This window comes from Garra rufa, chromosome 11, assembly GCF_049309525.1.
Source record: "Garra rufa chromosome 11, GarRuf1.0, whole genome shotgun sequence".
In the NCBI taxonomy this organism is placed as follows: Eukaryota; Metazoa; Chordata; class Actinopteri; order Cypriniformes; family Cyprinidae; genus Garra; species Garra rufa.
Window position 1 is genome coordinate 40,877,719 of NC_133371.1, and position 17,442 is coordinate 40,895,160.

Consider the following 17,442-nt stretch of genomic DNA (forward strand, 5'->3'; position numbering starts at 1 on the left):
ATATATATATATATATAATATATATATTATATATATATATATATATATATATATATATATATATATATATATATATGGCCAGATAGACGTGTCTGTATGAGAATGAGTAGAATGTACATTATGGATAAGTTATGTATAAATGCAATTTTTTTTTTGTTTTCTCTGTGTTAGATGTGTATTCTCAGCTCACCACACTCATATTCAGGGCAGCACTTAGATCCCGTCTTCTCCCGAAGAACCTCACATTGTCCACACTCTGGGGCTGTAGCACAGGAACAGTTGCCATGACAACACACACTGAGAAACCACTTGAAGAAATGGTGCTGTTAATCGTGTAGTGCACGAGAGCGATAGTGAGAGAGAATGTATACACATCCTGTCTTTACCTTTAGCGTTGGTGCAGGGTAACGCGGTGCAGTTAATGCGCTGCTGATCCAGACACACGCACAGAAGACAGGGGTTTTCCTCAGGATTCCAGCTTTCCATAAACTGAAACACACACACACACACACACACACACACACACACACACACCAGGATCATCTTATTGGTTTTATAAAGTGGTGGCAATAGCAATAGCATAAAGGTATGATGTTTAATAAATAGTAAAATTAATATACCTTATGGGTCTTCCCATGGTCATCCACACATTGGCTGCAGGTCTCTTTGCTTACACACCTATCTCCCATTAACAAGGACCCTTTAGGGCAGAAACAGCCCTCTGTGGGAGTGTTCAAGCAGACTGATCCATTGCCCTGTATTAAACCGTCACCCATCATGTCACCACGACTGAACTGGCTTCGTCCGCACTGCTCCAAACATCCGGTTCGACAGGCAGCGTATTCCATTGAGTCTGAGCATGACATGGCTACACACAGAAAATAAAATATGTGAAATTCAAGCATTTGAATCACAAAATTATTAATGACATAAAATACTGATACCAATATTTAATTCTGTTACTGCAACATTTTCCAGTGAAAAAGAGAATAAACTGTAAGAAATAATGTCTATCTGGAGAATGAATGTTTGGATATAAGGTCATTGCATTTTTCCATAAAACACAAAATTGTCATATGTAGACAAATTGTCATGCAGATTGAACTGCAAACAATATTCATAGTATTCATAGACCAGGGGCTTGTCCAGCTTAAAAAGGAAAAAAAAAATGTATTAAATTTAAAAAAAAAATACATTTTAAAAATTTATTTTTAATTTCTATTTTCTTCTTTTTTAAACTTCTAAAGAGCAGTCTTATTGTTAACTAAAATAAAAAAATTGTTAAGATGAAGTACTAAAAATACTAAAACTAAAATAGAAATAAAAATAAATTTAGGCAAAATAGAAATGTTTTTTATTTTGGTTTTCTTCTTTTTTTAATCTTCTAAAGAGCAGTCTTATTATTAACTAAAATAAAAAAATGTTAAGATGAAGTACTAAAAATACTAAAAGTAAAACAGAAATAAAAATAAATTTAAGGAAAATATATTATAAAATAGTTTTCTAATTTTCTTTTTTTTTATCTAAAAAGAGATTGTTAACTAAAATAAAAAATCGTTAATATGAAGTACAAAAAATACTAAAACTAAAACAGAAATAAAAATAAATATAAGCAAAATAGAAATATTTACATATTTTTGTAACACAAAAATCTATGACTTTAGAAAATTATATTAGACTTTTTTATAGTACTTCTATAGTGTTTTATTATGCTTTTTGGAGTTTGGTCACTATGAACTACACTGTCGTTCAAACGTTTGGGATTTGTAATGTTTTTTAAAGAAGCATTTTCTGCTCACCAAGGCTGTGTTTATTTGATTAAAAATTCTAAATATACAGTAATATTGAAATATTATTGCAATTTAAAGTAGTGGTTTTCTATTTTAATATACTTTAAAAACAAATTATTTCTGTGATGCAAAGCTGAATTTTCAGCATCGTTACTCCAGTCTTCAGTGTCACGTAATGCTTCAGAAATCATACTAATATGCTGATTTATTATTTAGTATGATACTTTTGTCAGAATTCTTTGATGAATAAAACATTAAAAAAAGAACAGCATTTATTTAAAACAGAAATCTTTGGTAACAATATACACTACTGTTCAAATACTTACATTATTAGAAAAGATTTCTGTTTTGAATAAATGCTGTTCTTTTCTGGTTTTTGTTTTTTAACTATCACAGTTTTCAAAAAAATATTAAGCAGCAGAGCTGTTTTCAACATTGACAATAAATCAGCATATTAGAATAATTTTTGAAAAAGTATGTGACACTGAAGACTGGAATAATGATGCTGAAAATTCAGCTTTGCGTCATAAATTATATTTTAAAATATGTGACCCTGGACCACAAAACCAGTCTTAAGTCGCTGGGGTATATTTGTAGCAATAGCCAAAAATACATTATATGGGTCAAAATTTTTTATTTTTCTTTTATGCCAAAAATCATTAAGAAATTAAGTAAAGTTCATGTTCCATGAAGATTTTTTGTAAAATTCCTACTGTAAACATATCGAAAAGTAATTTTTGATTTGTAATATGCATTGTTAAGAACCTAATTTGGACAACTTTAAAGGTGATTTTCTCAGTCTTTTTGATTTTTTTGCATCCTCAGATTTCTGATTTCAAATAGATGTATCTCGGCCAAATATTGTCCTATCCTAACAAACCATGCATCAATAGAAAGCTTATTTATTGAGTTTTCATATGATGTATAGATCTCAGTTTTGTCAAATTTAACCTTATGACTGGTTTTGTGGTCCAGGGTCACATATATTAAAATAGAACACTGTTATTTTAAATTGCAAACTTTGATGAGCATAAGAGACTTCTTTAAAAAAAAAAAAAAAACATTAAAAATCTTACTGATCCCAAACTTTTGAACAGCAGTGTATGAAAGAGTGGTGTAAATATGTCTCTTTTTGTGGTTGTAACAGTATGAAAGTTTGAAACGACATGAGGATGAATAAATGATGCATTAATTTTCATTTTTGAGGGGAACTATTTCATACTACCAGCCACTAGATATACGCTTCCACTTTAACTTTCTTTCAAGCTTGAGACTTTCATTACTGCACACAGATCTGTTTTAACTTCTGTTTGTTCTTTCTCAGGCTTGCTGATCAAAGTGCCACCATCTCACTGAGCTGAGACTCACAGGGTCCTCACGGCTTCACTTCATGACTCATTAATCACAGAAGACTCACGACAGAGGGTGGGCGTCCTCCAGTCCACACACACTCCCTGTTGACGGCACACGCTGCTGTACGCGGTAACAAGGTCGCACAACGCGTTAGGCTGGCAGGCCACGGTCCGACAGATCTGCACATAATCCTGCGGGGGGACCAGAGCGTGACAGCGACCAAACACCTCAGAACTTAACACGTCACAGCCCTTCGCCACACCTGCGGCACACGACTCAACCTCCTGGTGCTGGACGCACTCGCCCAGAGCCCATCCCTTCAGGTACACGTCAGGGTCTGTGGTCACACTGCCGTCAGATAACAACAAACCCGTCTGATCATTAGAGCACGAACCTGAGAGAGAGAGATAAACCAGTTATGTACATCACAAACATACACTACCAGTCAAAAGTTTCTGAACAGTAAGATTTTTAATGTTTTGTGAAGAAGTCAAAGCCTGCATTTATTTGATTTAAATTTTGAAATATTTTTACTGTTTAAAATAACTGTTTTCTATTTGAATATATTTTAAAATGTAATTTATTCCTGTGATTTCATGATGAATTTTTAGCATCATTACTCCAGTCACATGACCCGTCAGAAATCATTCTAATATTCTGATTTGAAATTGCTACTCAAAAAACATTTATTATAATTATGTTGAAAAAAGCAGAATTTTTTCAAGTTTCTTTGAAAGTTCAGAAGAACAGCATTTATCTGAAATAGAATTTTTTTATAACATTATAAATGTCTTCATAATCACTTTTGATCACTTTAAAGCATAATTTTAAATAACTATAATTATAAAGCTTTTGAATGGTATAGTGTATAATGTTAACTAAAGCTATTCATCAAAGAATCCTGAAAAAATGTACTCAGCTGTTTTAAATATTAACAATAATAAATGTTTCTTGAAAAGCAAAAATAAGCATATTAGAATGATTTCTGAAGGATCATGTGACACTGAAGACTGGCATAATGATGCTGAAAATTCAGCTTTTTACAATATATTAAAATAGAAAACAGCTATTTTAAAAAATAGCAAAAATATTTTAAAATCTTCTATTTTTGCTGTACTTTGGATCAAATAAATGCAGGCTTGGTGAGCAGAAGAGACTTCTTTAAAAAAAATATTAAAAATCTTTTGACTGGCAGTGTATATGACTTAATGTTAATATCATTTAATAGAAATACTCCATAAGAATGTGATTAAAAAAAAAAAAAAAACATGTATTAACACATTTAAAAACAAAAACCCAGAAAAAAGATATATGAATTTCTTTGAATTCAATTATTCTTCAGATTTTAAATTGACAATTTGCATGATATCTTAAATCACTTTTAGAAATTTAAATTAATTTTACAACAATTAATTTCGAAAAGCACATAATACTCTCCTAAGCATTCAAACTCCAAAAATTAGCCATAAGCAAAAAGTGATAGTTCACCCAAAAATGAAAATTACCCTATGATTTAACCAACCTAGGTGTATGACTTTCTTTTTTCAGATGAATACAATCAGAGTTGTATTAAAAAATGCCCTGGCTCTTCCATGATTTATAATGGTAGTGAACTGGTGTTGAGATTTTGACGTCCAATAAAGTGCATCCATCCATCATATTTTTCTTACACAAATGCATCGATTCACTTCAGAAGGTCTTTATTAACCTCCAGAGCCGTGTGGAGCACTTTTATGATGAATGGATGCACTTTACTGGACGTCAAAATCTCAACACTCAATCACTGCCATTATAAAGCTTGGAAGACTCAGGAAGTTTTTAATATAACTCTGATTGTATTCGTCTGAAAGAAGAAAGTCCTATTTGAGTAAACCATGGGGTCATTTTTTTGGATGAACTATCCCTTTAAAGAAAGTGTATTTACCACATAAGCCAGTGGTGTTGGGTTTCATGGCGATGTCCATATTGACCATGAACTCATTGCTGTGGGGAGTGAAGGTGAGTGTGAAACCATGCTGCTCTGATCTCAGCTGGTGCAGTATTGCACCAATTTGAGTCACAGTCACTCCCTCACTTCTGAATGGGACGGCGGTGATCACACCGCCCACAGTCACCTGCAATACAGAGAACATGTTGACCCTCTCTACTTGGCAAAATCTTTCACTTTGCATGATTTTACACTATATAAACCTTCATGTCATCCTGTAGCACCACACTCATCTCTCCCTCCCTCAGCTCCAGACTCTTCATGCAGATCTGATTGGGCGAGCTTTGACAGGCAGCCGTATGCAACACTAGCTCCGCCCCTCCAGTGCGAAGCAGCAAATATGAGCAAGCGGCTCTTAGCTTCAGAGCTGCACCCGAAAATGAAACAACGTGACTGGTGGAGCTGCCCATGCAACTACCTGTAGGAATGACAGTATGCATACAGTTGAGGTCAAAAGTTTACATACACCTTGTAGAATCTGCAAAATGTTAATTATTTTACCAAAATAATAGGGATCCTATACAAAATGCATAAAATACATTTACATATAGTCCACAAGAGAAAATAATAGCTGAATTAATAAAAATGACCCCATTCAAAAGTTTACATACACCTGATTTCTAATACGGTGTTGTTACCCGAATGATCCACAGCTGTGTTTGTTTATTAAGTGATAGTTGTTCAAGAGTCCCTTGTTTGTCCTGAACAGTTAAACTGCGTGCTGTTCTTTAGAAAAATCCTTCTGGTCCCACAAATTCTTTGGTTTTTCAGCTTTTTTGTGTATTTGAACCTTTTCCAACAATGACTATATGATTTTGAGATCCATCTTTTCACACTGAGGACAACTGAGAGACTCATATGCAACTATTGCAGAAGGTTCAAACGATCACTGATGCTCCAGAAGGAAAAACCATGCATTAAGGTGTTGGGGTACTGGGGGGTAAAAACTTTCATTTTAAGTTTAATTTTAAAAAGCAGGGTAAATTTAACTTATTTTGTCTTCTGGGAAACATGTAGCTATCTTCTGTAGCCTCTGAAGGGCAGTACTAAATGAAAAAATATGATATTTAGGCAAAATATGAAAAATTTACAAATCTCCATTCTGTTCAAAAGTTTTCACCCCCCAACTTTCTGCATTGTTTTTCCTTCTGAAGCAGCAGTGAGCGTTTGAACCTTCTGTAATAGCTGCATATGAGTGTTCTCAGTGTGAAAATATGGATCTCAAAATCATACTGTCATTGTTGGAAAGGGTTCAAATACACAAAAATGCTGGAAAACCAAAGACCTGAAGGATTTGTGGAACCTGAAGGATTTTCCTGAAGAACAGCAAGTAGTTTAACTGTTCAGGACAAGCAGGGGACTCATGAACGACTATCACTAAACAAAAGCAAAAAAAAAAAACACTGAAAGGGTGATGTAAACTTTTGACGTCAACTGTTTTAAAGCTAAAAGTTTGCATTTCATGCAGTTTAATAATGTATTATGCATGTTTAATTTGGTTTCAACTAATTATTTAGCATTTTAAAGCCAAGTTTGTGTGAAAATGACCAATTTTGGCAGTCCAATCAAATAATGAATTAAGAAAACAACTGTTGAAACCCACAGGTGATATTACTAAATACAGGAAAGGTTTGGTGCATTGAGTGAGATACGTAAGGGCTGTGTGTTCGTACAGGGGCAGGTCCAGGTACATCCGCAGGTGTGATTGTAGCGGAGGGCCGGGAGGTTGCTGTTGCAGATGGGTGGCTGCATCTTTTCACAGTTGATGCGGTGGCTCTGCACTGTTACCGTGCCTGATGGGTTGCACAGCACTGAGTGACAGCCGTCTGACAACAACCACGTCTCACCAGGCTGATGAAAAGAAATAATCAAAATAGTTATTTAGATGCACAACCAGAACATCAGGTCCCTTTGTTAATCTGTGGTAGACGCTGCATGATTAATCGAAAGGAAACTGAAATCACTATTTGGCTTAGTGCAAATGTCAAATCAGAAAGGCTGCAATTTATCTACATATAGTATATGTGACCCTGGACCACAAAACCAGTCATAAGGGAAAAAGCTTTCCGTTTCAAAAATGCATGTTATTTTTTATTTAATACTAAACTGAATAAGATATTTCACATAAAACACGTTTACATATAGTACACAAAATAAAATGATAGTTGAATTCATCAAAAGTTTACATATGCTTGATTCTTCATACTGTGTTGTTACCTGAATGATCCACAGCTGTTTTTTTGTTTTTGTTTAGTGATAGTTGTTCAAGAGTCCCTTGTTTGTCCTGAAAAGTTAACCTGCCCGCTGTTTTTCATAAAAATCCTTAAGGTCCCACAAATTCTTTTGTTTTTCAGCATTTTTTTTTCAACTGAATTTTTTTTTGACGGTATGATTTTGAGATCCATCTTTTCACACTGAGGACAACTGGGGGACTCATATGCAACTATCACAGAAGGTTCAAACACTCACTGATGCTTTAGAAGGAAACACAATGCATTAACAGCCGGGCGTGAAAACTTTTGAATTTGAAGATCAGGGTAAAGAGTAATTTTTATAAATTCAACTGTTTTCTCTTGTGGACTATATGTAAACATCTTTCATGTGAAATACCTTATTCAGGTCAGTACTAAATAAAAAACAACATGCATTTTGTATGATCCCTCTTATTTTGGTAAAATAATTAACATTTTGCAGATTCTGCAAGGTGCATGAAAATTTGACCTCTACTGTAAATTGGAATTTCAGAAAACAGGCCAAAACATACACTTTTGTCTATAAAAGCTATAAATTTGTTGCATTCTGAAATATGGTGCTAAAGAGGGCATAAGCATGAATCATCTTCAGTGGTAATTTTTCATATTTAATGACATCTGCTGCCAACTGTTTGAAAAGACTCTTTTAAAGCAAGCTGGTTCAAGTGTTGACATTTATAGCTAACCGCCTGAATAACATCACAGTGAGCTTTAAAGGCATACACATTTGAATGTAACTCTATCGCCCCCTTGAGTTCAGAGGTTAGCTACTGCCATTGCTATCCAAAAATTGCATGCATTGGTCAAGCATTCATGTTTGCATACTTGCATAGAATATGTTACTAGCCTTATAATAAATGATTCGTTAGTGAACAGCTGTAGCTCAGGTTTTTTAAGGGATGATGTTAATGGCCCATAATGTCTGGCTCAGTGAAAATATTATGGATCCCAAGATCCAGTGAAAAACAGATTGTTTTTGGAAAGTCTGCATCAGGAGGTTGAATGGTAGAAAATTAGAAGCTGATGTAAATAAGTTGAGATCTTTAATGGGAGATGGATGGATTGATTGGAATTTTGCATCCTGCTGAAACACAGCTCACCTTCCGCTCATTCCCTTCATCATCCACACACACTCCAGGAGGACCCGCTGAGGGACATCATCATCATTATCATTATCATCACCATCATAATCATAATCAAACTGCTACAGTATTCCTGTTTTATTGTGTTATGTGTGTGTGAGAGTGTGTATACGTGAGTCTCACCCCTGCAGAGTTTGTCTGTGAACGACTGGTCGAGTGCAGCCATGGCAAGCAGATACTCTGTGCTGCTGAGCCGAATGACGTTGTCTTGAGCGTGTCGTCCTGCGAGTGTGCTCAATTCAGTCTGGTCATACTGGCTACCCAGTCCAATAGGAAACACTGACACACCTGTATGCAACAAACACATGTTATAATGTTATGAGAATAAAATCATAAATTGAGAAATTTAAAGATGCAATATTGTTCATATAAAGTAGATATTTCTAGAAAGATCACAATATTATGAGAAAAGGCTATGATAGGAATAAAGCACATAGTAAGAGTAAATGGATGTGGTGCATTTTGTTATATTGTAGTGTAGGATTTACTAACAAAGACATCCTTAGACTATTGCTGCACCAGCACCAAGTTGTCATTAGTATCAGGAGAATGGAGCAGTTATGTAGGAAATTGAATTTATTCATGAGAAGGAACAAGACAGACATTCAGGAAATTGCCTCTTTTGTGCAAACTAAAGTAGCAACCGGTGGCTGACTGCACTTCACTTTGATGTTACGTTCCTTATGACTTTATTCTCATAATATTATGACTTTAATCTAATAATGCTATGACTTCGTCTTATAATGCTACAACTTTATTTTTGCTTCATTCAACTTCATGATTTTTTTTTTCTTATAAAAAGTCAAAACATCATGACTTTATTATTTAAATCTGGAATATCTTGCCCTATAGGCTTTAATTATAAATGCATTACTGAAATAATTGTCTGTGGAAATCGACCCTGTACCACAGTTGCTGTTGATAGAGTTTAATTTCTGTTGAACCCTAAATATATTACAGAATGAAAACTTCCTGGTAATTTACTCAGCGCCATGTCATTCAAGATGTTCATGTCTTTCTTTCTTCAGTTACAAAGACATTTTTTGAGGAAAACATTCCAGGATTTCACCATATAGTAGACTTCAGTGGGAACCAAAAGGTCCAAATTGCAGTTTCATTGCAGCTTCAAAGAGCTCTACATAAGTAGGTGGTGGAATTTTCACAAAGAAAACAGTATAATTGAATGAAACAAATGTCTCATTGTAATCGAAAAGACAACTGATTCGCATAAATACAGTGATCTGTCCCGCCACATTAAAGAGCGTGAAAAACACATTGTTGCAAGACACATTGTTTGTATTTGGCTATTAAACTGACAGATTTTGAAAGCTATTATTATCTGTATTAAAAGCACCAAAAGCACAAAGCTTATTTCTATTATTGGGTGGCTGGCGCACTGCAAATAGGCCTAATGAGTGCAATCAAAGATGGGATTATTTACAAGCATACTGTCCCTGCAAGTATAACACATGGTTTGATTGCTGCTAATAATCCCACATATATTCAAATCAATTCCGGTAGCCTGGCAATTTCTCCCTGTGCCATTTGCATATGCAAGCTATATTCTCAAAATATTATAATTTTAAATGCTTCAATTCTCGTAATTACGACTTTATTCGGGAAACATTCCGACTCTATTCTCAAAACATTCCAACTCTATTTTCGAAACATTTTGACTTTATTCTCAAAACATTCCGACTTTATTCTCGAAACATTCCGACTTTATTTTCTAAACATTCCGACTCTATTCTCGAAACATTCCGACTCTACTCTCGAAACATTCCGACTCTACTCTCGAAACATTCTGACTATTCTCAAAACATTCTGACTTTATTCTCAAAACATTCCGACTTTATTTTCAAAACATTCCGACTCTATTCTCAAAACATTTCGACTTTATTTTCGAAACATTCCGACTCTATTCTCAAAACATTCCGACTCTATTCTCGAAAAACATTCTGACTATTCTCAAAACATTCTGACTTTATTCTCGAAACATTCCGACTTTATTTTTGAAACATTCCAACTCTATTCTCGAAACATTCTGATTTTATTCTTGAAACCTTCCAACTTTCTCAAAACATTCCAACTCTATTCTCAAAACATTCCAACTCTATTCTCAAAACATTCCGACTCTATTCTCGAAACATTCCAACTCTATTCTCAAAACATTCCGACTCTATTCTCGAAACATTCCAACTTTCTCAAAACATTCCGACTCTATTCTCGAAACATTCTGACTTTATTCTCGAAACATTCCGACTCTATTCTCGAAACATTCCAACTCTATTCTCAAAACATTCCGACTCTATTCTCAAAACATTCCGACTCTGTTCTCAAAACATTCTGACTCTGTTCTTGAAACATTCCGACTCTATTCTTGAAACATTCCAACTTTATTTTCTAAACATTCCGACTTTATTCTCGAAACATTCTGACTCTATACTCGAAACATTCTGACTCTATTCTTGAAACATTCCGACTTTATTTTCGAAACATTCCAACTCTATTCTCGAAACATTCCGACTCTATTTTCTAAACATTCTGACTTTATTCTCGAAACATTCCGACTCTATTCTCGAAACATTCCGACTCTATTCTCAAAACATTCCGACTCCATTCTCAAAACAGTCTGACTCTATTCTTGAAACATTCCGACTTTATTTTCTAAACATTCCGACTTTATTCTCGAAACATTCTGACTCTATACTCGAAACATTATGACTCTATTCTTGAAACATTCCGACTTTATTTTTGAAACATTCCGACTCTATTCTCGAAACATTCCGACTCTATTCTCAAAACATTCCGACTCCATTCTCAAAACAGTCTGACTTTATTCTCGAAAACATTCCAACTTTATTTTTGAAACATTCCAACTCTATTCTCGAAACATTACGACTCTATTCTTGAAACATTCCGACTCTATTCTTGAAACATTCCGACTCCATTCTCAAAACAGTCTGACTCTATTCTTGAAACATTCCAACTTTATTTTTGAAACATTCCAACTCTATTCTCGAAACATTACGACTCTATTCTTGAAACATTCCGACTCTATTCTTGAAACATTCTGACGTTATTCTCAAAACATTTTGAATTTATTCTCAAAACATTTTGAATTTATTCTCAAAAAATTCAGACTTTATTCCCGAAACATTTCGACTCTATTCTCAAAACATTCCGACTTTATTCTCGAAACATTCCGACTCTACTTTCGAAACATTTTGACTTTATTCTCGAAACATTCCAACTTTCTTCTCAAAACATTTCGACTTTATTCTCGAAAGAATCTGACTTTATTCTCGAAACATTTTGACTTTATTCTAGAAATATTCTGACTCTATGCTCCAAATTCCTCCAAAATTTATTCACAAAACCTTTCAGCTTTATTCTTGAAATATTTTGACTTTATTTTTGACATATTTAGTAATTTTAGATTTGTTTATTTTTTAACGTGGCACTAAAACGGTGTCATACAAAAAGGTAGGGTAGTGTGAAAAACTCTCATCCAAAATCATCCAAAATCGTTGTTTTACCTTTTTTTGTTAAAGGATGTTTGACTTTCTTTGCACGTTCACTTTGCAAACACTGGATCTGTATTTCCGCCTAAGTTGTGTGTGCGTAATTACATGATGTTGACCTGTTGTAAGATGAGCATTTTTTGGTTAAAAAGCATATAAAATTGTGGGGTTTTTTTTAGAAAATGACTGACAGTTTTGCTAGATAAGACCCTGATTCATCGGCTGGGATTGTGCATTGAAACTGGACTTTAAACCTGTGAAATCCACTGTATGGAGAAAAATCTGGGAATGTTTTAGATTGAAAAAAAGAAAGACATGAACATCTTGGATGACATGGGGCTAAGTAAATTATCAGGAAATTCTCATTCTGGAAGTGAACTTCTCTTTTAAAGACCACTTAAAATAGAGTATTGATAAAGCTGTTAAACAGTTTCACCCACCAGCGGTCAGAGCTTCATTTGCTGCCTCTTGCACCGAGTCTATCGACCTGTCAGTCACCACCATAACCACAGCTTTAGGGATGCCCATCCGTCCCCCGCTGGTGGAGGAAACGGCTGTCTGCACGGCCAATCGCAGCGCAGCTCCTGCAGAGACAGAGGAAGGAACGCCTACATGTATGTAGCGTGGCGTATATTTTAACTGTCAGGCTGTACTGTACTGGCTGTGTCTTCTCGGCATGCTTACCCAGTCTGGGTGTGTTGTCTGTCTTGCTGTGTAAAGTTTCTAGAAGCTTGAGAAGGTTGTCTTCTGTCTGTTCATCTCTCCATGTGACTGCAACTTCTGATTTGGCTCCATACACTATCACCGCCACCTGTGTTTCATTGAGACCTGCAACACAGAAAAGTACAACTCTAGAAGTAACAGGTATAATGTATACACCAAAACAAAAAACAATCTTATGGAGACTTACCAATATTTGTGCTTTTAATAAAAGTTCTCACAAATGTTTTCAAATCTTCAAACTGGTTATCAGAAGAGGCTCTCAGCAGGAACAGCACGTCCATGGGCTTTGAACACGGCACTGAGAAAACACACACAATATGCTGTTTTATTATCAATGCTGGAAACAGATGTGCTGTTTAATTTTATTTATTTTTTTTGGAACATACTTTTTTCGGGATTCTTTGATGAATAATACGTTTAAAAGAACAGTATTTATTTAAAATAGAAATCTTTTTTAACAATATAAGTCTTTACTATCATTTATTGTATCAATTTAACACATCGTTGCTGAATAAAAATACTATTTTCTTTCAAAACAAAAACAACAAAACATACTGAGCCTAAACTTTTGAATAGTAGTGTACATTATATTGTTAGAAAAGATTTCTATTTTGAATAAATGCTGTTCTTTTTAACTTGCTATTCATCAAAAATCCTGGGGGAGAAAAAAAACTCATGTTCCAAAATGATTGCTGATGTGTTTTTCAAGTTTTTTTGGCACAGAGACAGATAATTCAAGTTAATTTAAACATTATTTGTCATACATACACTATTACTGGCTAAAAAATAATTCCTGTAGTACCAAAATGTGTAAGATAATTTGATATGTCATTTGAAATGAGTCATTTTGAAATTTTAATTGGCGAGGTGTTAGATTAGTGTATATGTCATTTAGGACTAGTATGTCTGACAGACTAGCACTACCACTGCTCCACTGCCACTTGCTGATCCAAATCCAATCATTTTTGGTCATTTTGTGTACAGCAGCATGTTTCTGCATCATTTGCCAGCCAATTTCCACACTAACTGACAGAATCACATCATTCCATTGTTCCACAGCAGTCTCTCTCTCTCTCTCTCTGCTGCCTCACTGTTCCTTTAGCTTTCATTGTGTGAAATTACAGCAGTCACACTCACATATGAGAACTGAGAGGAAAAAGACAGTGTGCAGTGGAACAGACAGCGATGAAAATAAAAGGAATTTTTAAGAAAGAATGTAGTAGGGCTGCACAGTTAAATAAAACTGAAATCTTTATGACCTTAGCAATGACCTTTATGAGGCCAAAAGGGCCTCAAGATGACTTAAAAATAATTAAAATAAGACAAAACGTCATTAAAACAGCTGAAACAACTAAAAATCAAGGTATTTCTTATGTTAATTCAACATTTTGTTTCTTTTGAAGAACCAGGGTCCCCCCTAGTCTTGGAAAACATGGATATATGTGGTAACCTAATTGTAAAAGTGTGAAAAATAAATAAATACATTAACTTACTAACTTACTTACAACTCCACTTGTATTGTTATATATAATATTAAAATATATATTTCATATGGTTATTCCAAGCACAAAATACTTTATTCAGTAGAAATTGAGTAAAATCAATGATTATATATATATATATATATATATATATATATATATATATATATATATATATATATATTATTATTATTATTATTATTATTATTATTATTATTATTATTTTATCCTAATCCAGTAAATCACATACAACTGAAAAAGTCATTAAGTTATTGGGTCTTTTAATAATTATTTATTTAGTTATTTTGCTAATTTACCCATTTATCAATTTATTTATTTATTATTAAATGTATTGCTACATTAATATTGTATCACAAAATTTTGGCCAAATTGTGTAGCCTTACAGTTGTATTTGTTTATTTATTTATTTACTTATTACTATATTTATTTTTACAAAAGTTAAATTTATACAGTTGTAAAATACAATTATATTATATTATATTATATTATATTATATTATATTATATTATATTATATTATATTATATTATATTATATTTACAAAATTTTTGCCAAATTGTGTAGCCCTACAAATAAGAAAAGTCTAATTTTTACAGTTGTAAAATACAATTATATTATATTATATTATATTATATTATAATATTGTAAACAAATAAGAAATTATTATATTATATTATATTTACAAAATTTTTGCCAAATTGTGTAGCCCTACAAATAAGAAAAGTCAAATTTTTACAGTTGTAAAATAAAATTTTATTTTATTTTATTTTATTTTATTTATTTATTTATTTTTTTTTTATTTAATATAATATAATATATTATATTATATTATATTATATTTACAAAATTTTTGCCAAATTGTGTAGCCCTACAAATAAGAAAAGTCAAATTTTTACAGTTGTAAAATAAAATTTTATTTATTTATTTTAATGTTTATATTTACTTAAAATATTTTGGTCAAATTGTGTAAATATTTGTAAAATAAAAATGATATTAAATGATCTGTTTAAATATTACTATATTCGTTGTTATATTGTTACAGAAGTCTAATTTGAACAATTGTAAAATTATATTATATTATATCATATTAACAATATCTTGTAAAATAAAATTATATTTATTTATTGATTGATTGATTTATTGATTAATTATTTAATTACATTTATATTGACATATCTTAATATTTTGGCCAAATTGTGTATCCCTACAAACACGAACAGCAAACCTAGAGCTTTTTCCCGCCACTAAATTTTTTCCCTCCAAAATCGTGCACCCCTAGAAAGTGACAATAAAATAGTGTAGTGTTGTTGTATCTGACCTGAAGGGGGCAGCGTTGCTCTGGGTGGCAGTGTGGGCAGCACAGGCCTTCTAATGCTTTTACTGATATTAATCAGCATAGGCCGCAGTATTCTCAAATCCGAAGGATTGTCCAGCATGATCGGTTCATCCGGAAAGCTCAACTGCACCAGATCCTCATATCGAATCTGTTGTCCGATCCCAATGGGATACACTTTCTTATGAGTGGAGCTCGACGGCCTTTGAATGACGTCTGTTGGAGGACTTTGGGTTATGAGGAACACCATCTGGTCTGGCGCATAATTAGGAGTGTCTGTCGCAACCGTCTCGTATATGGAACGAATGGCGTGGCCTGTATTAACCTCCGCACCTTTGGTCCAACGCAACTGTCGCATTCTTTGCAAAACCTGCTCTCTGCGCTGCAACTCCATTCGGCTGATTACAACAGTAACCGTGAAGGAGTACTGCATCACCGTAATGCGGAAATTCTCTGTCTCGTTTTCATCAAGCGAAGCAATGACGTCAACCAAAGCGTCACGTGTTTTATTAAATCCCTCCTCGCCAACCACATCTGAGCTTTCCAACAGAAACACAAGCTCGTACATTGTTACAGTAGGTGGAGGAAATGTCGTTCCAGGACTGGGAATGCTGGGAAATCCAGTTGCAATAGCAGCGGTTGGTGGAATCGTAGCTGCTGTGAGTTTGGAGGTGGCGGTAGTTGTTGGAGTGACCGAAGTGGTGCTGGTTTTTGCGGTTGACGGTTTCTTTGGAGGTTCAGGATCCATTCCCAAAGTGCAGAGGTACTCTGTAATAGCCAGAGCTTCGTCGTCCAGCTCTGTCACGCTGCTCACCACGTATGAGCGACTGCTAGGCGTTGCTTTTGTGATTTCATTCACCTGTGCCATGTTTACATCAGGCCCTAGTGCCACTGTGAGGATGGTGATGTCTTTCTTACGCAGTAGGCGTTGAGTACTACGCATTGGTCGAGGATTCGCACTCGCCGTCAGCAAAATAGCGACACGGCCTGCGTGCTCTCGCTTGTTTTTATCGTAAATGTAGACCGCTAGATATTTAATAGCCTCGTCCATGAATGCCACATCGCCTCCGCTGTAGCTCAGCTCGCGCACCATCTTCTTGAAGATCCATTTTTGCACCTGCATGTCGTAACTTTTCACGCCGGAGTGGAAGAGCAGGACCGTGGCGCGGGTGTGGGCCGAACCCATGCGGAAGCGCTCCACCACGCGGAGGATGAAGAGCTTGATCGAGGCGAAGTCTTCTTCACTTAGGGCAGAGGAGCCATCCACGAGAAAGGCCAGGTCCATCGCTCGGTCGCAGGCGTCGGCAGGCACCGGGGTAGAAAATGGAAGCGGTGTTGGGGTGTTGCTGACTGTGGTTGGCGCTAGTGTGGAGGCGAAACCAGTTGCGGGACACGGGGCGCACGTCAATGTGTTGCTTTCACAGTGACTGTAAACATAAACGAGACAGTATTATACACTTAAATGGATGCTTTCAGAAAAAAATTACATATTTATTATATCCTTTATTTAACCAGGAGAAGCCCATTGAGATTAAAAAATATTTACATATTATAAAATTATATAATTTTTCACATTTTCCCATAAATAAATAAATAAATTAATATACAGTCGTGGCCAAAAGTTTTGAGAATGACACAAATATTAGTTTTCACAAAGTTTGCTGCTCAAATGCTTTTAGATCTTTGTTTCAGTTGTTTCTGTGATGTACTGAAATATAATTACAAGCACTTCATACGTTTCAAAGGCTTTTATGGACAATTACATGACATTTATGCAAAGAGTCAGTATTTGCAGTGTTGGCCCTTCTTTTTCAGGACCTCTGCAATTCGACTGGGC

The 17,442-nt window shown here is 34.5% G+C and overlaps 1 protein-coding gene across 1 annotated transcript in view; it reads right to left on the minus strand.

Moving 5' to 3' along the window:
• Positions 1-167: 167 nt before the first annotated feature.
• vwf (von Willebrand factor) overlaps positions 168-17,442 on the minus strand; it is a 40,220-nt gene continuing 22,945 nt past the window's right edge. Inside the window, exons 27-39 of the mRNA XM_073850212.1 lie at positions 15,591-17,032; positions 12,959-13,069; positions 12,733-12,876; positions 12,489-12,632; positions 8,648-8,812; positions 8,483-8,529; positions 6,804-6,981; positions 5,334-5,548; positions 5,068-5,257; positions 3,208-3,537; positions 621-868; positions 387-489; positions 168-262 (exon numbers count right to left, since the gene is read on the minus strand). Coding sequence (XP_073706313.1) covers positions 168-262; positions 387-489; positions 621-868; positions 3,208-3,537; positions 5,068-5,257; positions 5,334-5,548; positions 6,804-6,981; positions 8,483-8,529; positions 8,648-8,812; positions 12,489-12,632; positions 12,733-12,876; positions 12,959-13,069; positions 15,591-17,032 — 3,412 coding nt within the window. The remainder of the gene's footprint in view (positions 263-386; positions 490-620; positions 869-3,207; positions 3,538-5,067; positions 5,258-5,333; positions 5,549-6,803; positions 6,982-8,482; positions 8,530-8,647; positions 8,813-12,488; positions 12,633-12,732; positions 12,877-12,958; positions 13,070-15,590; positions 17,033-17,442) is intronic.